Source organism: Chrysemys picta, chromosome 2 (genome assembly GCF_011386835.1).
Source record: "Chrysemys picta bellii isolate R12L10 chromosome 2, ASM1138683v2, whole genome shotgun sequence".
Taxonomy (NCBI): Eukaryota; Metazoa; Chordata; order Testudines; family Emydidae; genus Chrysemys; species Chrysemys picta.
The window spans coordinates 59,027,357-59,052,693 of NC_088792.1; the positions used below are offsets into that span (position 1 = coordinate 59,027,357).

Below are 25,337 nucleotides of genomic sequence, written 5' to 3' on the forward strand. Positions count from 1 at the left end.
AGGGCACACCTTCGCTTTCTTCCTCTGGGTTGTAAGTTCTATGCTGCACCTCTTAGCGGCACAGCACAGAATTTCACCCTTAATACTTAATGTAGCCAATAATTGCTTTCTGTGGTAGTGTTTGGGTCGTTGATATTTCCCTAGTGATAAACAAATTGTCATTACTAATACTGGTAACTTTTTAAAACCAGATATTTTATTACTATTATTATTTATGTCAGTGCTTATTCATTATATTAGTAATGCTTTTAAGGCTCTAAAATTAATTTATAAGTATATAAATATAAGTAAATTAATACTATAATTGGTTATGTTTACAGATTGATCAATAACATTCTTAAAAAATACCTTTTCGATGCTGCAATATTAGTTTTACTGGATAGTGTCTTGTGAAAATGCAATCTCTTAGTGTCTTTCCCAGTTACGTAAGGTGCCCTGGATTTTTTTGGGTACCTCTTCATACCTTCCCATTGACACAAAAATTAATAGCTATGAAAAGGGTAAATTCTTGAGCTAATGTAGCTGAAGAAAGGGGCTGCCTAATTTGGGTACAAATTCTGCAGTGGGGGGGGGCCTTTTGTAATTAAGTACTACTCAATGTGAGTAAGATCGCAAAACTGGGCCTTTAGAATCTACAGGAACATTTCTGATATTGTTTTCTGCAGTTTCCAATATCCCTATTAAGTACTACTATAAGTTGGAGTTAATTATTTTAAGCACAGTACTCAAAATAAGGATTTCTCTTCATTTTATTTTTTATATCCATTAAGTATGTCAACATTGTCCGTTGCAACACTCTGTTCTGTGCGAGAAACACATAAGCACCATATATCTTTAATTTGACAAATATGAAACAGAAGAGACCTCTGCAATCAACTGTGAAGAACTGTTGTATTTTGTCTGGTTATTCCCTATTGTTTTAAAAGTTTCCATGGGTTAAGAGGCAATTATGCACAAGGGCACTCAAGAAAAAGGCCAAATCAGTTAAAAGATGACAAGGTCTGATACTATCTTGAACATCCAGTTAAACTGAACCAAAACAAACACAAGCCCCTTCCCATATCTTCAGGTGTGTGGGTGTTGCGTAATTACCCTCTTAGTAGACAGGGATCATTTAACTGAATTAAAACAGTTTGAAATTAATATCCTCAGAAACAAAAAAGGTATCCTTTTGTGGGATGGTGCTTTGGAACATGTCAGCATGCATCAGGAACAAAATTAATTTGCTGTATTCAGTCACTGTTACTGTGCTGTTTCGCTGCTATTTCTGGATAACTGGAATTGAACTTGAAATTGTCATTCCAAACAAGTTTGGATACTGATATTGCTCAAGGCTCAAGTCATACAGGGCCAGATCCTGCTTGCCATGCTCATGGAACTAGCACCATAAAATCAATTATATTATTTATGTGAGTAGGGTAAGCACAATTTGTCCCAAAATATTCTCCTTCTTTCTTACTCTTGAAAAGGAGATGTATATATTGTGCATTTTCCCCTTCAATAATGCATTTATTTTTTTTAAATTGCCCATACCCTCAGTTCAGATGCATTGCTAAAATCCAATTTAGGTAAGCATGAAAAAGGTTGGTTCAGACTTTACCATGGGAGAAAGGTATTGAGGTCTGTACATAGCAGAAGACCGCATAGTTATTTACTAGTCAAAAGACAGGCGGAACATGGATTGGAATATGGATCTGCCTCTGCTTCAAAGCATCTTTATAAAACTCTGTGAAATCAGTCCAAGACAAGCTAAAGAGAAGCACAACAAGAGCTTTACTCCTAATCTCTTAAAAACAATTTAGGGGAAAAAAACTTATTTAAAAGACCATTCTAGGAACCTAGGGACTGATTCAAACTTCATTGGAGACCACCTATTCAGTGGGTTTTGGATTAGATCCATATGCTTGAATATGGTGTTGGTCTCTGAACCACTGTCTCACCTCAGTCTATAAAGTAGACTGCCAGACAAGATTAAGTGCATGAGATGCAAAAAATGTGCCGAACAGTTTGTCAGATATCTTTGGAAGCACTGAACTTGGGTACCAGCTGATTTGCAGATAGAGTGGGATGTTGTAATGTCCATATTGTTTCAATCATCATGAAAGAATTTAATTAGTTGTCTTACTTGAAAGAGTGTTGATGTCCATAATAGATACTGGGGAAAATGTTTTAATTATTTCTTCTCATCTTTGTAATATGACAAGTTATACCATTTGGGTATATAGAACTATACTATTTCTGCTTCTTATATCACATACAATAACTGAGGCATGTTAGTAACATGACAAATTAACTTAATCTGTACTAATCTTCCTAATGTGTTACATATGCAGTTATAGAGTATGTTATATATTGATTATTTAAGGAACTGCTCCATGGTTCATGTTTTACTTTAGCAGGTATTCGTATGATACTCTCTTACTGATAAGTAGCTCTATAAGGCAACTTCAGATGTCATAGCAAAAGGGGAAATGCATGTATGCAAATACATCCCTGTTGAACTACACTGAAGTGAGTAAGAAATGTTAAGGTATGAAGCATGAAAGAAAATGAGCCAGATTCTACCCTGCAGATGCAATTTTCACCTTCTTCTGGGATAGCTGTTCCAGAGGGTGCATTCCCTACTGGAGCAAGAAGATGGTGATACCACTGCTACTCTGCCCAAGGAGTTCCACTGGGGAATGGCAGTTTTAAAATCCAGTCACAGCTCCACTGTAACAGAGGCTTTTCAGCAGCGAGACTGATTTAGTTAAGTCCCTAGTAAACCTGGCTCTGCCTCCTCCTGTGGCCATTCACTCACATTTGGGATTCTGCTGGCCAGCTCTGTGGGAGTGCAACAACACAAGCCACTTATTTGAGATGGACTTACTGCCACCAGCTCTCATCTTCCTAATGAATGAATTAATGTCCATGGCAGGAGAGATTTTCAAAGGCACAAAGGGCAGTTTGGTGCCCAATTCCCACTAACACTCAGGATTAGGTGCTTAACTGTCATTTGTACCTTTGAAAAATCTCTCCCTGTGCCTATTGCAACAGCATCTATGCACACTGAGTTAAAAAAAGAAAAGAAAAAAGACAAGAACAGAGTAAATTGCTATCATAATTGCTTTGTTGGTAGTTATTGTTATATTGTTTTAATAAAAGCTGGCAACTATAATTGCCTAGTATGGCTTTTTAAATAAACACCATTTCCTTTATGCACTCTACTTTTAGTCTCTTAAAAAATGCATTCAAAAACATCCCTTAGATGATTTCTCCTAGTAATTATGGCTATGTTCATAGCGAAATGATTGCTATTATTTTATACAGCAATACAACTTGAATTATTCACTTGACCTTCACAGCAACTGTCCTCCTCTTCCTATTGTTTATTTGATTTTTCACTAGGGTGGTTAATATACAGGGCAACACAGGTACAGCCATCTTAGACTACAAGTCCCACGTTTCCAGTTTCCTCCAATGCTGTCATCTTTACAGACTCCTCATGGAGGCAGACAAGCAGCTGTGCATTGCTCTTTGTTTCCATTATACAGTTACGTGTTTAATGGCGATTTCTTGTGTTTCTGGCCTCTGCTGGCTTCTTTTGTGAGAAATAATGGCATTCCCACACGTTTGTTATTGTTTCCTTGGCAAATCAACATGCTGCTTGTAATGCTCTGTTAATATCATGAGTTCTTGTATTTAGCATTCTTAGACCCTAAGGGCCAGTTGTTAGCTCCTGCTCTGGCAAATAGCCTTTAAAGCTACCCTAAACAAACATCTGAAGATTCCCCCACCTCTTACACTCGTGTTCCCTCCACCATGATGTATGGCATGTCTTGGGGTCATGCTGAAGCAGGATGATTGGAACACAGTGATTCTCATCCAGGATAACAGTTTCAAAGGGACTATTACAAGCTGGTGGGACTTAGAGCAGCCCTGTTGCTACTCCATGTTATGCCAGGGAGCTGACAGTGTCAGAGACTGGAGGAGCACAAAGATGGCTTAAGGCCACCTTTGCCTCTTCCCATCGGCTAGCTGAATGGAGCTCCTGCACAGCTGCAAATCTGGCTATAAAATTATTTTTTTTAAAATCACATAGGCCAACTATATTAAAAGTAAAGGTATTTAAAGTGTGCTACTATATAGGATTTTATTTACGAAAGCATGGTGAACTTGTCATCTACTCAACTAGTGCAGTCTAAACAGAGAAATGTAGTAGTGTCTTATGTCAATATTGGCCTGATCCAGAAGCCTTGTGCACCTAATTACTATGTAAAAATCCAGAAGATTTGTTAAAACAGAACTAAATCCCTCCCATTAAAGTCAAAGGGATGTTTGCATGACCAAGAATGGCACTTCGAATATTACTATTGTTAAGCATTAGGTTCCCGCTTCACACTGTTTTACCTATTTACACAGTCAAAATAAAAGACAACGAAGGCTAAATTTTCAAAATTAGACAGCTAAACTGTGCCTGCAAAAAAAATAGGGCTAGATTTTTCACACAAGTTGTCCCATTGGGATGCAGCGGCATGCATGACACTGCAAATGACTGGAACACTTTCCAAGGAGCATTTATTTGTCCTGTAGGGTGAAGTCATATGAAACTAATTTGTAAAGATCCGAAAGGTACTTTCAGTCAATGCACAAGTGGGCTTATAAATATCATACAGTACCAGTTTTGTACTGAATTTGAGGATAGCAAAAGAGGATCAGATGTCTTTTTTCCAAAGGAACCCCTGCTTCTTGCCATAATAAATATATTTTACAAATGCTATACAGTTTTTGTAACAAGACATAATATGCTAAATACCATTCATTTTAATACAAAAGTTATATTTATCAATTAGCTAGTCAAAATTGGCTGGCAGTGGTTTCAACTGCTGAGTCAATTTTACCCTCTCAGGGCCTGACTGCAAGTTATCAATCATCCTAAACTCTCTTTGAAGCCAGTGAGAGTTAATGGTGCCCAGCACCTCTAGAAGTCATTCAGCACTTCGTAGGAATGTGTCCATAAACACATGAATCATTGAGTATGGGTACAGGATATTTGAGAAGAACATTAGTAACCATGATCTTGTTCTCACACATTGCTGTGAATGGACAAATTCACATTGTGGCAAAATGCTTCTTAAGCCTATATTACCTCATTATGCTGTGGATCCACCATAGAAGATCAGTGCAGACAACCAGTACATAAACAGCAGAGAACCCAATAATGTGATGGAAACTATCCTTGACTGCCCATTTCAGCAGAAACAGGATGGATGTCCGATTGTGCTGTTGCAAAGCATCAAGGAATTAAGTAAAACACTGAGGAAAAGAATGCTAGCATATATGACTGATCTCCCAGCTACTCTTTGGAAAGTAGGCATCCAGCCACATGTATAGCATTGAGAGGGAGCAAAATACTTATGTTAGTACAGGAAGGGAATGAATTCTCCTTGTTTTTCTCTCCAGTAGCCCGGAGACAGGATCACATAGATCTAAAATGCATCTTTTCTGTGAATTGAAAGTTTGAATATACGTCTCCTCTGTCATTCCCAGTTCGAGCAGGTGTAGACTTTATACCAGGGGTACATATACCCCTGAGGGTACGCAGAGGTCTTCCAGGGGGTATGTCAACTCATTGAGATATCTGCCTAGTTTTACAACAGGCTTCATAAAAAGCACTAACAAAGTCAGTAGAAACTAAAATTTCGTACAGACAATGACTTGTTTAAACTGCTCTGTATACTATACACTGAAATGTGAGTACAATATTTATATTCTAATTTATTTTATAATTACATGGTAAAAATGAGAACGTAAGCAATTTTTCAGTAATAGTGTGCTGTGATACTTTTGTATTTTGTGTCTGATTTTGTAAGCAAGTAGTTTTTAAGTGAGATGAAACTTGGGGTACGCAAAACAAATCAGACTCCTGAGAGGGTATAGTTGTTTGGAAAGGTTGAGAGCCATGGCTTTAATACCATCTTAGTTGCAGCTCTACTCCTTATATTTAGGTTTAACCAGAGAACTAAGTATATAATGCTACAGATGTGAATCTTTCCTTTAATGTGCGTTTATGTCAGTCAGTTTACATGTAATGGTTCCTGTATCCTAGTATAAATAAATAAATAAAATGTTTTGAATGTATGTGTTCACTTCATTTTCAACATATTGTTCTTCGTTAGTCTGTCTATCTCTACTCTGTATTTTTGCATTTCTTCTAACCCTCAGCCAGAGCTTACAGTTTGGTATTTAAATATTGCCTAAATAAATTAGTTGACATTCAGTTGTGCTAATATAGAGTATGTTTGTGCAAAGCTTGAAGCTAAAGGATGTGTGAAGGGAGTTCTATCAGTTGCATGAATGTTGTTTTTTAATACTGTGTGTTAGCTGATAATCAGTGTTCAGTGTTGCTCAATATGGATTAGATTAAATTAACTGCTTGATCACCAGCATAGGGTTTTTTCCTAAGAAAAATATTTCCCCAAATGCCTGTTGTAATGCACTGAATTTCACTGTAATGTACGGATATATAATGTAGTCCCCAGAGGGGTCAAATAGATATTTTGGATGCTCATAGGGGACTGACAGGGTTAACTACCCCAAGATGTCCGAAATTAGCCACTGGTAAGGAAACTAGATCTCCAGACAGATCATTCTAACAATTCCTCTTGCCTTTGTGGATTGCTACAGTAAAGAAACAGAAGAGAGGAGTGTACAATGTATCTGTCATGCTGTCAAAAACAGGAAAGTGTCCCATTTTCTCCCCTTTAGATACCCCCATGATGTACTCTGAGAGATAATCATCTTAATTATATCGATCTTTTGGGAATGCTGATAGGGTTAGATAATAATGAGCTGTGAACTGAGCAGGGGCAGCTATAATTCTTGCACTGATATTTCCAAATTGTTTTCTAGTATTGAAAGAGCAAAATACACGTCATAATTTGATGAATGGTGCCTCCTTGACTGTGTTCTCTTGGTTCTCTACCTACATGTACTTGAATGTATATATTATTTAGATTTTCACAAATGGTAGAGGGGAGAAACACATCCCAGAATTTGTCTGAATGAGAATGAAATTTGGTACACTCGCCTGTGAAACATATTTTGTGAAAAAAGAGGCCACAAAAAGCCTATGTGGGCAGAGTACCAAGATTTTAGCTAGCAGTATAAATGCGGTTTGACAGCTATAGGCTAAATGCAGCCCATCCTCCTTCTGCTTCACTGTACTCTATATTAAGTACAATCAGCAGACTAATGTCTTTAAAGTTAAACATCCAGTGCTGTTCAGTATTACCAACCCTAAACATTCAAAAATCATGAGTCAGATCCCCACAATCCATTAAATTGGCTTTAAAATGATGAGATTTTTTAAAAATAGTAAATTTGGGGTACTTTTAATTTGCCATCTGGCCTTTGAGCCTTTAAAGGTCACATTTTCGAGTTTTTCTCAGAAACTATGAGGGCTAGAAACTTTTTTTTTTTTAAAATCACCTGATTCCAAGATCTGAGGCTTTATGAAAAACAACAAACCCGGTAAGCATAGGCAATCCTGGATATTCCTCACTAATGGCTTTGTAATTGCCTTGGTTTTTGGTTTTCATTGCTGGTGAATTCAATCTACAGGCAATTTCTGTTCAATTGCCAAGGGAGATATACCTAAGAACTGACACACGTATTTGATGTGTGTGTCTCTTTTTGATAAAGTATGAATATTTATATGCAAATGAGGGGTATGACATTGAGCGATGCTGCCGAGTGCCCTGAAGTCTCTAAATGAGGATCAGTGGAATTGATCAGTATATTGCAGAACTACTCCCTTTTCAGCTGCCTTGGGTTCCGTTTAGACTGATAACACAATAGTCTAGACTCTAGAAAATATTGTAATTGGCTTCTTGAATTATGTTTAACAGTAGGTTATATTAGATGCTGTTGTAGGATTGCTTGGCTGCTAAATTAGCCTTCAGTAAGGCAACTGCTATTTATATGTTCAATGGCACTTTTGTCTAGGAAAATGGATCTCACATACATCAGTGTAACTCCCTTGATTTACTTGTAGGTACTCATTATTTACACCTGTGGAAGTGAAAGGACAATCAGGTCCATCGATTGTTATAGTTGTTTTCCTGGATAAGGACTGCAGCTCTGCAGCCTAACTATCCTCTTTAGTTCTAATTAGAATAATTTATCAATAAAAGGCATATGTATTCAACAGTACTCTACAGTGTTTTCTTAAAATGTAGTCTAAAGTATTTCCTTAAAATCCATTGCTGCATTTTGTATGAGGGATTTGAGGCACTCCTTGTTGACTACTTAAAATAGAGGTTTGGCTGCCAGAATTATGCATTGATTAGAACGTCATTTTTTTTAATCTCCATTGGCTATGGTTATAAAGCAATAGTTGAACACACGAGTCCAATTCTGCTCCCAGTCACATCTGTGTAAACCAAGAGTAAATCTGCTGAAGTAATGGAGTTACTCCTGATTCATACTGGTATAACAGGGAGTGGAATTTGGCCCAGGTTTTGATTAACAGTTTTTTCCTTATGATAGCAAATTATTTTCATGACTATCCAGCCTACATTTTTGAACAGCAGCCGTCTTGCAAGGATTTATAGATCTTTCCTTTGCTTCATGTAGGGGGGACTTCATTTTTTTTTTTTTTACATGATGCATTGCAGTGAATCTGTAGGTTAAGGAATTCCTTGATCATCACTACTTCTGATAGCTGCTGCGTATGAAAATGTTCTATAAAACTCCAGAATGTGTGTTAGAAATTGACAGAGGGAATTCAATAAAGTTGCAAGCTTTGGCAGGCCTCCAAGCTTAATTTATAGACTGGAGAAGAATGAGATTTCCATTGTCCTCCTTTTCTACTCTTAGGAATTGCCTTTTTTGTGTGCGAGTGTAAATTTATCATTTAGTTTACACAGAAGGTAGAGCCAACATTTCCAAACCACTGTATGTAAATATCAAGGCTTTTTTCCTTTCTACTGTTTTATAGTCTGAAACGGATCGACAGGGAGCAATTTAATTTGGATCAAATGTTCATCGGGGTGGATCAGTGATACTTTCTCTCTACCAGCTATGGATTCTGGACTTAAATGAATAAATCAGTTATGCTTGTGTCGTACAGAACAATAGCTATTGTGTATATTTGCCAGCGAGGTGCTGTACAGCTCCAAAATATCTTATTCTTATCCCGGCTATATTAGAGCCTGTCTCTTTGCTTCTCTTTAAGTCATGATCTATATGCAGCTGTGATCACATATATTGTTTCTGCTAATTCTATGAAAGGGCAATGGGGGCAGCAAAACGTGCTCAAGAGCCTCTGGTAGATTCCAATTCTGTTTGCCTGCTGTGCTGTGTTACACAGAAAAACCAGCTTTTTAAAAAAAAAAAATCAGATAATTGAAAACCTATCTTGTTCTTACAGAATGGTTTTGCTGTTGTAAGGCCCCCAGGCCATCATGCTGAAGAATCAACAGCCATGTAAGTACCAGGGAATATTGCCCATCTTGGAGCGCTAGGGTTACTGGCAATCACCTGCACTGTGTATGTCTCTGAAGAACTCTAATTGTTAGCAGATGACTGAAAAGGCTTTCTAGGTACTCCCAGAAGCAGATTTATGGCTTCAGAGATCTTATAGCATTTTTTTAAATGCCCTGAACATTATTTATAACTGTTTTCCTGACTGATTTGCTTTCTTATTTCTGTTCTTCTCTATTCCACAGGGGGTTCTGCTTTTTTAATTCGGTTGCAATTACTGCCAAATACTTGAGAGACAAGCTAAATATAGGCAAGATATTGATTGTAGATCTGGTATGTATTCTTGGCAAGCATCACACTTTCAGTGCATCTAGATAAAAGATAATGAATTTATATTTGTACGTCAGGCTTTCCTGCTTTTAATACTTACAAGAAATAAAGGCATGTATTTCCTTTGCATTTGGGAACTCATTAAAGCCAGGATGGCAGTACTGAAACTATAAACATATATGTTTCACTTTAATGGTGTTAACTGCAATTTAATGAGAAGAAGGCACAGATCAGGGCAACATTTATGGTCCTTAAATGAATTGATACTTCCACTGTTAAAATAACCCAACAGAACCCAAGTTTACTTTTCCCTACAGAATACAGACTTTAAATAGTCTGATATGCTTTAAAGAATGCTGTTGCTTTGGTAACCAAATTGGCCACTTCCCCCATCTGCTTGTTGAGTAACATTGATATTATTAAAACAAATCAACAAGTCATTCTCTCTGAAAAGTTTTCAAATCACATATGCCAACTTTGGATGATTCCCTGCAGGAGAGCGAAATGATTAAAAGTCAACTTCATTGGATTAATCTAGTATTTGAATAGAATGCATTCTTACACAATAGAGTTCTAATTTGTTTAACTGATGGTGTATTTAAATACAGATGACATTTGGCATGTTGTCTATATTATTTTCATGAATAATGAATTGGAGCTTTGCTTCATACTTAAAGGATCAGCCCAATGCACAGCCCAAAGAAAGCGGAATGTTGATTTATGAGCACCATTTTTGTTTTGCCTACAGTTCATGAGGAGGTGTAATAGGTTGTCTGACAAAGCATAGACAGGAAATGAACCCTGGCATCAAAACCTAACCTGTTACATCTGCACTTAATTAATTTTTGCAGGTGATAAAAGATTTAAAGACAAAATATGTTAAAGGTTTTTTGAAGTGCATGGCTTAATAGTCTAAATCTTGTTCATATCTGCACTCATAATTAAATCTTATTGTGAAGTCATGGCCTTACCATCTAGCACTTTTGTTCAGTTAAGTGTGCATACTAGTAGTTAAGGAAAAAGAGAGGGGGGAGGGGAGAGTGTGAGCAAGAGAAATAGCAAATGAAATATATGGCTAAAATAAGTATAAAAGTAATATTGATATTCTTGGAATAGTTTTCAAATATTTATCAGAAGTTTTACCCTATGGTTTAAGAATGCACTTATGGAGAGAAAGAATAGCGTAAACATATTTCTGCAGAAACACATCAGGATTTGTGAACAAATTCACTTCCACTGTGGTTTGTGTCCATTTGCTCACTGGGGTTATTCAGGCGATTAGGATTTACTAGCATGAAGTAAATTTTAAGTTTATAAACTCCTAGCAAACCTATGCAAAGTTTAGATTCTGTGGATGTTTGCAGTGGAGATCTGCTTATAAGTGATATAGTCATCCAGTCCGGGAAGAGAATTATAAACATGAGGCCTATTTGATCAGTCTCCACTAAGAAACCCAGCTTGAATTTTGAATAGCAAGTAACACTCAGCTCCACTCTGGATCTCCTCCACAAACCTGTTGAGCTGAGATGGTACGGAGGGCTGGCACAGATGACTTCACCCCTGGAATAGGCACAGTGTGGTCTCTGATCTCCTCGAGGGTCAATGCAATGACGTGTTGCCCCTTCTATGAACATAGAGGCAAAGCCACAATCCAAATGTAACTAATTACCTATGAGAGCTCTACTGTCCATTCAGAGCAAAGGAGAATTGGCCTTAATGGTCTCACCTGAAAGATAACATAGAATCACAGATGTTAGGGGTGTGAAAAATCAACATCCTTGAAAAATGTTACTATGCTCACCTAATCCGCAGTATACACAGTGCTATGTCTATGTAAAAATTCTTCCATCAACTTAGCTATCACCTCTTGGGGAGATGAATTAACTACAGCAATGGGAGAATCCCTCCATCGATGCAGTGAGTGTCTATACTTACAGCGGTACAGTTGCAGCGCTGCAGCTGTGCCTCTGTAGCATTTCAAGTGTAGATGTACCCTGAGATTTCTAATTGACCTTCAGGGCTATATGTTTATAGTGGCTAGCAGAATGGGGCCCCAATCTGACTGAGACCTGTAGGTGCTACTGCAATAATAATAATAATAAAAAGATTAATAATATTCAGTCCAGTGCATTCCTTAATGTTCAGAATTGTTTTTGTATATATAATTTTAACTTCTTTGTTTTTCATTTTGAAATTTTCCTCTTCTTCTTACATCTACACCACAGGAAAAACACTTCACTTTCTGCTTTCCTTTTTTCATTCCTTCCGATGAATAAATCTCAATTTTTGGATTGATCCATAGTTTCTGAATAAGTCCTACATTTCATCCAAGAAGGCTAGGCTCAGAACCGAGTCCATACTCAAAACATATAACTGATTAATAGTAGAATACACTATCCTTACCATTCAGGTATCTTTGTCTACTCAATGGCATTTCTGGACTATTTTCATTGGCAAAATTTAAGTTTACAATAGAAAATTATTTTTGCAGTATAGAAGATCAAGAAGCATATAAAAGGCCCAAGTGTCTATTTTAATTCTTATAATTTCAAAAGTGTCAGAGCCAGAACATATTAAAAAAATCAAAACCCACAACAGTAGAAGCTGACTTAAGAGTGGAGAGCACAGGCCTTTATAGAATTTATTTTTATGCTCCTTTAATCTGTATCTGGTGCCTAGAGATCACAGTGAATAGATGAATGATGAACAGATGGCAATTTTGTTGAGTTTTTGAATAAAATATTTTTGAAGACTATATATCAGCCCAGACCCAAGGACACTCATTTGTAATGAAAATGCAGTCAAGGCATTAGGCTTGCTTTTCAAAATATTTTGTTTACTCTCCTTGTGGAATAGCTTCTTGAAATCTATATTTTTACTCAGATGGAGTAAAGAAGCAGAATCAACATCTGAAATCTTTCAGTCTCTTATAAGCTTCAATGTGGAAGTTTAGGGAAAAAAAAAAACCTTCAGTTTTCCTCCACCACAGTGCACCTGGGTTTTCCCTTTTCGCTTATAAAACCCCACATGTATCTAACCATATATTGTACAATGATACAACTGTGAAGAAACAAAAAATAAATTTGAAAAGTTTAAACCGTTATCCATTATCATATGCTCATTCTCTAAATATTTTTAAAATATTTTATTTAAAGAAAGAGATTTCCTGTGCACTGGTGTTTGGACTGTTATATTATGTTTGAAATATGCAAATTGGCTATGGTCATTCCTCGGTTGTGGAAGGCACCGTACTATTGGCTCTTCTCTGCCAGATGATTTAATAGCTAATGAGATCATACTGCTATGTCTACTGTTGCCGTCATGATTTTGCAAAAATGAAGTATGAAGTCCTTCTGCATCTGGCATCTTTTGATGTGGATCTAACTGCTGAGGGACTGCTAACTGAACTGAATGTTTCAAGAGAGCCAATTTACTCAGCTGGTCGCAAAGCCTTTGACCTCAGTAGTGGAACTTGGCAAATCAATGAACACACTTATGGTTAGTGTTCTGTCAAGAATTGCGAAAATGCTCTGTAAACCGTAGATCCTTCTGCAAAATACTAGTTTGTAGTTTAAACATTAGTCTTTCTTCAGAGGCCAGTGAGGCTAGTTAATTAAGCCTGAGGGGTTATGAACTGTTGGCAGTTAATAAGTCATAAAATTCCTCCATAAAACAGGATGCTAGATTCCATCACTGAGGCAAGGAGTACAAAGAGCCGGTGTATAAATATCTAATTGTACAAAAGGACTGGGATTTCTCAATGACTGCTCATCTGGAGTCTCCAGGGCATGCTCACTGTGGTTTCCTGATTTTTAGAAGCCAGTTTAAAAAATGAGTGCATTAAAGAGTAATTTGCCTGAAAGTTCAGGAAGTATAGGGGTGGTGGAGGGAGAGGGGAAGAGACACAGAGAGAGAGAGAGAGAGAGAGAACTTATCTCTACTCACCGAGTTGGACATTATTGCATTTGTCATCTATTTAATTTCCCCTTTAGGATGTTCACCATGGCAATGGTACACAGCAGGCTTTTTATGCTGACCCCAGCATCCTGTATGTTTCCCTCCATCGCTATGATGAAGGCAACTTCTTCCCTGGCAGTGGAGCCCCAAATGAGGTTAGGTTTATTTCTTTAGAGACCCATTTTTATTTGCATCTTTCAGGTAATTGCTTTGCATGATTACCCCTAATTTTCTCGTCCTTCGCTGGTGCTTTAAATTATACCAGATTACCAAATTGTCCATAGGGACTGGAGGACCAGTGGAGAACAAATGTATAACCCAGAACAGTCCTTGTCAAACAAGACTGGACTGATTTGACATGGTGTTTGATGTTTGTTTCAAAAGCACACATTTGTATGTTTTCTTATTTTTTTCATCTCCCCTTTTCCTGCTCCCCTCCTCCTTTGGCACTTTCCCCTGTCTTTTCAGGTTGGAAGAGGCCTTGGCAAAGGATATAATGTAAATATTGCTTGGACAGGTGGCTTGGATCCCCCCATGGGAGATGTAGAGTACCTAACAGCATTCAGGTTGGTACTTGTTTCCTTCTAAAAGTGCCAAAACTGGCAGTAGAGTGAAAGCTCACACAAGTAACAACTATAGTAATCCTGAAAGACGTAAAAAATGACCCCGGGTGGAACTCGCTTAAAATAACTGTTTAAGTAAAATGGCAACAAGACCACTAACTTTTACCTCTGACCTCTGTCAAGACTTGCAATTTGAAAAGTTGTATCGAGAATATGCAACTTTATAACTGCACGATATAGCAAATATACTACAAAATATATAAAACTAGACTTTTTATAAAATTAATGATTCTCGGAAACATTATAGGTTATTTAATAAACAAGCTATTTACTTGTTCTGGCCATCAGCTCAAAATATACAAGAAAATGTTTGATGATTTAATCAGTCACTGATAAACATCATTACTATATGATAGCAGTAAACCAACTTTACATCTACCTCCTCACATCTACCACTATTAAATGTAAACAATTTTACCTGGCATGAGAAAAATAATTAGTTTTAACCTAATTGTAATTGTATAGAAAATACCAAGTAAAATATAATATGGGCCAAATTCTTCACTCCTTACTCAGGTAAAACTCCCACTAAAGTTCATAGATTTGGCCAAGAATGGTATCTTCTATGCAATACAATAAGGTATTATTTGCTTTAAAATAAGTAATTGTGAAGCATCATAATATCATTGAAATATCTCATTCTAAATGGATCACTCTTTCAGCCATGAAGCATTGGCTTTTGATAATCTATTTTCATGGGGCCAGAGGAGAAAGAACCTAAACATGCCGTACTGTACTCACTTTCAGCAGCCCTACATTTCATGTATCATTTCCTTTCACAGTAAAGCAGAATGCATTTTGCCTTATTGCTGTGGAAGGGCATGGTGAACAATAGCCAATCAAGACTGGGCAAACTGTAACTGCTGGGAAATACCAGGCTTCAATTTGTAATGGCTGCAGTTCAAAAATGGCAGTGAGACCACTAACTTGTACCTCTGACCCTGTCAAGACTTATAATTTGAAATGATATATCTAAAATATATAACTCTAAACCTGTACTGTAAAGCAAATATACCACAAACATATAAAACTTTTTTTTCTGTAACACTCTTGGGTGGTCGTGAAGTGGTATGTACAGTATCCAAGAAGGTTTTGTATTTAGACATCACACAACTGAATTCAAAGCCTAAACCCCAAACATAGAAATAGCTAAGAAAATCACAATCTGTTTTTGTAAAATGGGTTTTAATTTTACTTACATCATTTGCCTTATTTAAAACAGTCTAACCAAACAGCCAGTTATTTCAAGGGACATTGTCAAGGTGGTAGGCCCCAAAATTTGACTCCTTTAAAAGTTTCATTTACTCTGTTGCCAAGGTCAGTCTTGTTCTTTGTTTGAGATTTTATAAAAGCCAGGAGATTGGCTGACTCAGGACTAATACTGGGCTATAGTGCTTCTCACCTCTATGTTCCTGGTTCAACTCCAGCCCAGGTTGGTAGTGAGTGAAATTGTTACCATATTATGGCTTAAGTGAAATGAGTTGGTGGTCTCAGCCCTTTTTAATGGGTAGAAGTTTACATCACAGAGACCACCACCATACTTATCATTGACAGCAAAGACAGGAAATTAATGGTCCAGCCTAAATCTATTCCCCACAGGTCAAGTTTAAGGCACATTCATGAACACTGTGGAGAAGCTTGTATTGCTCCTGTCCATACTGTGCCAGTGTCATGACTAAACAGAGGACTTCAGTCTCCTGGCTGGCAAACTAGTACCTTTCTGGAGCAGTAAATTGAAAGGCAAACTTTAGAAAAAGAAAAATATTATTGTTATTTATTAAAGAATAAATAATTTTAGCAAGTCTGCAACCATACAATAACAACTTGTGCCCAACTTTGATTTAAAAAATCCAGACTTTTATAAATTTAATTTTACTACTATGCCTTCACATAAAAATGTAAGCAGCTTAACTCATTTAAAACCCATAGTTATGTCCAAATAATGTGGATACCACTTCTCATTGTTCTAAAGTTGTTGTTATTATTTTATTTTGAAACTCTTTTTGTGAATGTGATGCTGATGAACAGAATGGGATTGTTTGCAATGGATACTGATGTCCTCTATTTATCTAAAATGATAGATAAAAGAGCAGCTGTAGTAGTAAAAGTGACCCTTCAGTACCACCCCCATGTGCCTCAAACCCTCCCTGTATAGAATTCCTTTAAGAATAAGAGGATAATTTAGTCTATTTGCCTCAGTAGTCTTTGCCTCTCTCTTGAGACTGCCATCATGAATACAATTAGTACTAATTGTGATGATGGTTTAGCATAGTTGTCAATATAGCAACCTGAATGGAATTTGGAGGGAGGAGCACAGGTTTCAGGAAGGAGGAGTTTGGAGGAGGCACCATAAAGTCAGTCTGTGTGCTCTTTGCTCGAATGCTAGCTGCAGTTACAGCATCTCTGTATATAGTTGTCTTAATAAAGAGCCAGTTTAGTTCTTCTTTGAGTGCTTGCTCATGTCCATTCCATGTTAGGTGTGTGCACACCTAAGATGTTTTGCCAGATTGCTGCCAGAGATTTTTCCCTCAGTGGTATTCATTGGGTCAGCTCTGATACCCTCTGGTGCCGCATGCTTATGCACCAGTATAAGGGGCACCGCTGGCCCCACATCCTCTTCCTTCTTATTGCCCGTGACAGTTGCTAGAATGTCTCCTCTTCCTTTGGCAAGGTGATTATCTCTCTGTTTCATAGTTTAGTTTTAGTGTAGATATTGAAAATACTTTTAATGTGTATAGTTGTATCCCCTCCCCTTATTGCTAAGGGGCTCCCTTTGTCTCTAGGCCGGGCAAGACCCTGTCCTCGGGCTTCAAACCTTGTGCCTCCTATGGCAAGCCTATGCTCATGAGCGACCAACACTCCAGTTGTCTGAAGTGTCTGGGAGAATCTCACATGTAAGACCACTGCCAAATTTGTTGGGACTTTAAACCTTGCACAAAGAAGGCCACAGTGATCAGACTTAAGACTATCCTAATGGAAGCGGGTCTTAGACCGGCTTCAGAACTAAGCCCCTCGGATTCAGCACTGAGCACGTCAGCCTCAGTGCAAAGTGCTCTTCCACCACTGTGCGCATCCCGGCACTGCTCTCCATTCCTGGTGCCAAGGAAGAAGCACAAAAAGCAGTGCACCAACAGAGGGCGCCCGCTGGTCCCAAAGAAAGGCAAGCAAGGGGAAGGTGGTGGAGTGTGACCCACGTTGGGCCATTCCTCCATCCCTGGTCCCATGGTGGCACCATTGACTCTGCTGAGAATGTTGAGTCCAGTGTACTCCATCTGATTCGAGTAAGCACTTCAGGCCCCAGTAGCCGCCATACTTCTCAGCTCTGCCTCCAAGACAGGACCCCTATAAGAGAAAAGAGAGAGGTTACAAGTGCAGTCAACTCCTTCCGTCCACCTCAACCTCACAGTCAGGGTCACATAGGTACTCTGGTGGGCCCAAGCAGGCCTTTAGAAGGTGCGCCCCAGGTTTTCTGCTTCAGATCCTGCCTCCCCTTTATTTTTGGACTGACTGTCCCACTTCAGCCTAGCATAGTCCTGTATAACATTGAACCACTGGATGCTAAATACTGTGGCGATTTGTTATACCACACAATTTTTATCCACCCCTCCCTCCCACTCCATTCCCGTCGCTCTTCATGGACCCTTCTCAGCAGTAGGGAGGAAGGGAGGGATAGCTCAGTGGTTTGAGCATTGGCCTGCTAAACCCAGGGTTGTGAGTTCAGTCCTTGAAGGGGCCACTTGGGGATCTGGGGCAAAATCAGTACTTGGTCCTGCTAGTGAAGGCAGGGGGCTGGACTTGATGACTTTTCAAGGTCCCTTCCAGTTCTAGGAGATGGGATATCTCCATTTAAAAAAAAAAAAAAAAAACCTCCTGGCCCAGGAGGTGTGCAGACCCTCCTATGGATGGGCCGTAGAGGAGATACCTCAAAACTTGAGAGAGAAGGTGTTTTACTCTATTATTTCCTTCATCCGGTCCTGGACCTGCATTGCCTCAACAGATATCTCAGAAACTGAGGTTCTGCCTGGTCTTCCTGGCCTCCGTCATTCCCTCCCTGGATCTGCCCTTGACTTGAAGGATGCTTACTTTTATATTTCTATCTTCTGAGGCCACAGAAGATTTCTCAGGTTTATTGTAAACCAGACTCATTATCAATTCACTGCTCTTCCCAAATGCCTATCCCCAGCCCGCCAGGTTTTCAGAAAGACTGGAACAGCTGATAAAGGTGTTTGATGAGTGCTGTGACCCAAACAGAATGAGAATGTAGAAAGATACCGATTTTTTTTTTTACCTGAAACCAAGAAGCAGAAGAGGGGATAAATTCTTAGATTACATCCACATTGGTGACATTAAATATTACCTAATTAAAGACAAGTTCTCAGCTTACAGAAATGATTGTTGAGAGAAACAGAGAAATCCTTAGAGAAATACCTCCAAATAGCAAGGGCAGCTAAATGCTCAGGGAAAGGATCAAAACAATAACAACCACTAGTGTAGAACAGGTAAACAGAAGCAGTTAAGAGAATGCCAAGTTAAGAGGGTAGTTCACTACAACAAAGCCGAGGACCTGAGGCTGTTACACACTGGTGAGCAGGTCTGAGTCCAACTGTCATATAGTCCAAAAGCAATGGGAAAAGGCAACTATTCAAGCTACAGTGGGACTGGTTGTATGAAGTAGCAACAGACTCAGGACATTGATAGAGATGAAACCAAAGCAATGTTGGAGTAGCAGCAGTCAGCTGGCACACCCAGACAGACAGGGCCAAAGCCAGGACCAAGAGGCCATAGAAAGAGCATCAGCTTTCAACTGGTCTGATGTTGACAAATGAAAAAAAAAAAGAGGTATATGAGCAACACAGAGGACCAAGATGGTGCCACCCAACAGAATGAAGGCAGTGACAGGGTAGAAGCAAATCCCCCTCCAATAGCGATAATATAAAAAGCCCTCAGAGCTCTGGCTTCTTCCCAGAATTGCCCTAGGCACATTTTTTGAAATGTTGGCAACTATGGCGTAGTGTCCATTATTGTTTGATTGACCACTAATTTCACAACAGAGGCCCTTCTAAATAATAATGGCCATAGAAACAGACACCAGCCTTTTTTCTTATATTAGATTTTTGTTTATAGTCAGGTATTTGGCCTTCAGTGATACTTTCAATGTCATGAGTGTAATGCTTTATGTAGGTATCTGTTCTTAGGAACTCACACCCACAAATGCATATCTCATCTTATATGCTGATCTATCACCAGATGAATCCAATTAATACGTCTTCTTAGTGCTGAACAAGAGTAAATCTCAATCTCTTTCCTCTAAAGCAGCCTAGGAAAATCCTATTTGTATTCACAGAAGAAATGAAAACAAACCACCTTCCACATATAAGAACATATGAACCCAGTTGCAGATGAGCTAGAAGCCTAGTACAGAGCAGTCACTTTAAAAGTGTGCTGGATGAGTGGCTCCCATGGGAGTGCTATGAACTCTGTGAAAAACCACCATGCTGGATTGTGGCTGCCATGTTGGTTTCATGCTGTTTTATCACTTCTTTAAACTGACAGATACTCATTTATGTGCAAAACAAAACAAAAACACATTTCAGCATAGATAGAGTTCAGATCACTTCTTTTTTTCAATGCAAACAAAAGTTTTAAATGTATGCAGCCGTCTTGAAAATGTAATACTCTACTGTGTAAAAGAAAATGTTTTTCCTTTAGTTTCTTTTGTGTTTCTGCTAAGACTGTTGTTTGTATGGTTATTCATGTTAAGTTTAACACATACTGAAGTGCTTGGTTTGTTGACCACAAAAAGATAAGTGGAAAATTTAGCTTGATGCTAAAAGGCAGAAGGAAAAAGCTTTCTATAACACAAGTAGGAACGTTGATATTGAAAGTAATTCAGAGTTTTCATTCCGCCAACTAGTTTTTATTTTATGCTTACTAGTTTTGGCTCCACTAAAACACAACTGTTAATAATATTGAGGGACAGATTTTGATAAATATGAGGCCTAACATTCTTTCTTATTTATTCAGTTGTACATGTAAATTGGCTAATTGTTTATTAAAATAGTACTTAGATGTCTGTATCCATTCATAAATTTAGTTTCTTACTTCATGGGTGCCTCATTTTTCCAAAACTACCTAAAAGTAGGTGCCCCAGGTGTTAAATAATATCAATAATTTAGTTAACCCCAGAGTTCTCAGGATATTTCACTCATAGGAAGAAGAGAATCTCATTAAGGCAGCGTTTTCCAAAAGTACAGAGTGAGGAATAGTGGCAATGCTAGTTTCCTCCATGTTACCCTGCTAACCTAGAAAGATTGAAGTGATTGGTTTAATTTTCCTATATGTGGAGTGAGGTTCAACTTTCATGTTTGGGAAATATTGCTCTAAGTTATTGGTCAGTATGAAGTAAGTATATTTGTACTTTCACTACCTTTTCCAGACCTTTTGGCTGACCAGCACATAGCTGGGTATTATGGAGATGCCATTTGTGGCTTCAGATTTAAGGTTGAGCTGAGTTTTGCACTTAAAGCAGGCACCCATCCTCTTTGTTAGATATGAGAAATATAGCATTTTCCCCTAAAAATGCAGCACTTATTCTTTGAGAATAGATTGAATTTTCTGAGAATTTACAAGTAAATCCATTAATTAGTTTGATATTTAAAACTAATTAAATAATGGGTCTTTCAAGAAATTTAGCATCTGATGTCAGACTTTTTTTTAGCCCCAGTAATGGAATAATACAGACTCTTCAAATTACCCATATAGCTAAAACCTGTCACCCACCTCTGAAGCCCTTCTCTTTCAGAAGTGAACATAACATGCCACATGATGGCGTACTATTGATTTATATAATGGTTTTATAATATTTTCAATATTATTATGGTACTATTTAATAAGTACTGTAATATGTCCATTCTACAATGCCGCGTAAATTGCTAGCTGAGAATGAGTATTTTTCTGATAAAATGATAAAATAAAATAAAATATGAGACAACAGATAGTGTTTTCCCTAGCTACACTTAGAAGCATGGTAATAAAGTGAACTATTAGGACATTAGTATGGTGACTACATGTAATCAATTCCACTATGGATATCCCTCTGTAGAGGAAAATTCCTCTTCTGAAAATTATTATTAGATATCCTTTAATCAGTGTTGTTGTATGTACTGCTGAGATCAGAGCCCCATTGTGCCAGGCACATGGTACAAGATAGTCTCAATCCTTAATCGTTTATAGAATAAATAGATGAGATGTGTATACTGGTTTGTGTGTAAATTACACAATGTAACCCTAAATTAGAAAGACAGTACAGAGGAGTCACAAATAACTCTACAGTCAGAGTATTCACACCTCTGTTCAGGCTAAAAATATGTAATTTAGTTACTTTGTGGATCATCATACTGAGGCATTGCAGGAGTGAGTTTTGCAGATGAATTTGTGCAAAGGGAAAATAGCCACATAAGCAATATGTGTTGTTAGGTACAATATGCTGGAACTTCAGCTGTGATTCAGAAGTTAAAAGTGGCAGCTGATTTTCCATTGCATCTCTAATTTTGTCCCCCTTCTCTTATAGTCATCAAAATAAAACTGTTTCAACTGAAATTTCTCATGTGTGTTCTGCCAGAGAAAATGTTTTGGGGAAAATGTAAAGGTAACTGGACAAAGCACCTGTGAAAGAGAAGGTTTTAAAATGCATAGCTGTTTTGCTATGTTAAATGCTTGTTTGGAATGATCTCTCTCAAAACAGCTTAATGTATTAGCTTCTAATGGGGTTTATTCAATTGTCCTGAATGAGGACTGATATTTTCTAGTAACTTTTTTGGAAGTGCGAGTGGTAAGTTTTGGAGCTGTGCTGTTTTCTTTGTTTCCTGACATTTCCTCTGGATCAGAAGAACTCCGGAGTGACCAGTGCCATTTCACATTTAGATTTGCATTGGTGGGTAGGAAGAGAGTTTTTCTATTTTTTTTTCCCCTGCTCTGGATAAGGAATGGAGAAGGGAGTCATTTAAAACAGTGCAAAAATGGCCTCTCATCGTTTTATTGTACTTCAAAGTTTACCATAAAACTAAAAGTGGCAACAGTGATTATATCCTGTGATTTCTTGTTCTTCCCCCTTGTGTATTTTTATTTGGAAATCCCAACTTCTCACCAAAACACTCTAAATCTTCTTGTCTCCCTAGCTGCACTAGCTTTTTAAAATTGCCGATGAAGCTCCTTTAACTTACTGGAACTACAGAAATGAAACCTTTCATTATATAAATTAATTAGTGTCGGCTTACTTTCCTGCAGATACGCAGTTTCTTTTATTAACATGGCCTACTAGGGGGTAGGGGAGAAAGGATAATAAAATATGGCATGTGTCAAGTTTATGGGGTTCAGGTTAAAAACTATTTGATTAAAACCCTAAGCCATGTATGTCCATGGTTTTCAAAGAGCAGGAATGTACCTGAGCTTTTTTAGCATTATTAGTATTTTCCAAATTCTGTCAGGCCAAAAAGATGAAAGAATAGGGATGTGTGGAGAATGAATTTGCCAACGTTTTGAATACTCTGGTGAAGAGGTAAGAAATATCACCTGATATGTCCTTAAAGAAATTAAATAGAAAAAGTGGTAATAGAGGATTTTTCTTGATAGTCAAAATATCTGTGGTATTTAGGTCAGGCAAAACCTCAGGTCTGAATGTAAAGTCCTGCACTAACACTGGTTTATTGTGTAATTGTCCAGCCCTAATTTAAAATTTTGTTTCTTTATGATAATTTATTATAACTATACTATAGCCTGTAAATAAATAAATAAACATACATATATATATATCCACATGTTCACCTCTGGAACAGCTCCACAGCTCCCGACTGTAACAGAACCACTAGATTGCGCCCTAGTGCTTTATGTATTGTTAAATTGTTTTCCTTTGGTGGATATTTTTATTAAAAGCCCATTATCCAGAATCAGACTGAAGTGTTATTTCAAGAACAGCAGCAACAGAGGCCTTTCAGTTACATAGTTCTTTTTCATATCTGCTTTAGTTAGTTTAGCTAATGAGATCACCACCATTTTTTTAATACTTCAAGAAGAAAAAAGAAGTGGAATTTGTATTTGCCTCCATTAAAACATGATTTGGATTGCATAGAAGTGCGTGCAAGCACATGTATCAGTGTGTATGTCAGTGTGTGTACATCTGTGGTGTGTATGTGTGTATACTCATATGTGCACATAGGTGTACTAATGCTTGAGTGGCACAAACATCTTGGGGTTGTATTTTTTTAATCCTCGAGGAATTGAGTGGTTGTGTCACGGATTGTTCGTACCATAATTCCATCCTTTTTCATACAAAATATATTCTACTCATTACCTATACATGCAAAAGACAAGGTGAGTGAGTTAATATCTTTTATTGGACCAACTGTTTGGTGAAAGAGAAAAGCTTTAGAGCTCCACAGAACTCTTCTTCAGGTCACTACGAACAATGCCTGTCCAGTAATTCCAAGGAAGACTAAATTTCTAAGGGCCATATTCTAAAACACTGGCTTATGCTGAGAAGCAATTGACTCATTGTTTCCAATTTTTGTGATTTTTATCCTGAGTCCCATGATATATGCTGTTTTTATTAAAAGCCCCAACCCCTGGAATCCTGAGATTGTGAGAATTTCAGCTTTTATATTATTTTTTTTTAACATGAATTTGTAGTCCACATGGTTGTGCAGAAAATCTTGAAAACATGATCCTTAAGGGCTCATAAACACACTACAAAAAAGAGAACCCCATTTTGTTTTAAGTCTCATGTTTTTGGGACACCTGGCTCATGATTATTGAAATTGGCAATACTGCTTTAATCCACAAACAGCCCCATTGAAGTAAATAGAACTACTTGTACACTAAGGTGCTCCTCAGAGTGAGGTAGCATATTAGAATGAGGTCTTAAAGTTTAATTGTTTTTTTTTACATTTAGTAATAAAAGAATGCTCAGACAGCAAGCTACCATCTTCAATTTTTGATGATGCAAACTTGGGCCTCTGTTTTATTCACACACCGGCAGAATTGTACACACATGAGGATCAGGGCATAGGATTGAATCAATCAGCTGTATCATAAGAAGGCATTGTTACAGAGTAAATTCTATCCATATATATTCCAAGGACTGAGTTCTGATACTTTTACTCACACTGAATAACAGCTTACTCCAGAAGTAATCTCATTAATGTCAGTGAAATCGGTGGAACTACTTACAGAGAAAAGGTGGTAGAATCTGGCTTTAAATTAGTTATTTTAGCTATGTTTAAACAACTGTTCAAGTAACCAAAGTTAAAAAAAGTATGCACAAGCATTCACCTGCATCAACATATGCTGAAATAATTGGCTGTCCTTTTAATTATTTATTTAACTTGTATGATTTGCCTATCTTAGTCTCTGTAGGCACATTAACAATACATTTAAAAATACACACATGTCAAAAAAGAATGACAATAAAGAAAATGCATTAGACAGCAGTAGCACTGTAAATGCTACAAGCTTTGACTGACTTCTCTATCCTATGCTGAGTGATCCTGAGTTATTGGGCTGATAAGGAACTCTGTGGGTTTATTCACAAATACCCAGCAAGAGGTTTCTGGATGAAGGAACTGTGGCCATGAATATGATAATCTCTTTCCCCTTCCATTCTCACAAGCTAAGGTATCATGATTCCCTAGAGCTTAGGAGCATCAGCACATCCCTCCCTTCCCTCCCTCCCCCGCCACCAACTAACTCCCTGGGGAAGCTGATTCAGTTTTTCAAATGACAATCAATATCCATGTATCAGACAATAGAGGCTTTTTCTTCAATAAGAAACAAAAAACTAATCAACCACCAATAACCCTGGAAATCAAACAGGTTAAACTTTGTTGCTATATTTTTTTCATATAATCAATGCTAACAAAAAACTAACTGAAAAAAAAATAGAGAATTTACAACGGCTCGGATACTGTC

The 25,337-nt window shown here is 37.7% G+C and overlaps 1 protein-coding gene across 12 annotated transcripts in view; it reads left to right on the forward strand.

The window, feature by feature from the left end:
- The window catches only part of HDAC9 (histone deacetylase 9), a 650,822-nt gene that overhangs the window by 513,351 nt on the left and 112,134 nt on the right, over nt 1-25,337 (forward strand). For 11 of the 12 annotated variants that reach the window (XR_010598283.1, XM_065583246.1, XM_065583245.1 and 8 more), the window contains 4 exons: nt 9,413-9,468; nt 9,711-9,798; nt 13,788-13,907; nt 14,221-14,318. Coding sequence is in view for 11 of the 12 variants with exons in the window: in XM_065583246.1 (XP_065439318.1) it covers nt 9,413-9,468; nt 9,711-9,798; nt 13,788-13,907; nt 14,221-14,318 (362 nt within the window). In the remaining variant the exon portion in view is untranslated. The remainder of the gene's footprint in view (nt 1-9,412; nt 9,469-9,710; nt 9,799-13,787; nt 13,908-14,220; nt 14,319-25,337) is intronic. The other variant, XM_042856420.2, reaches the window with a different exon arrangement.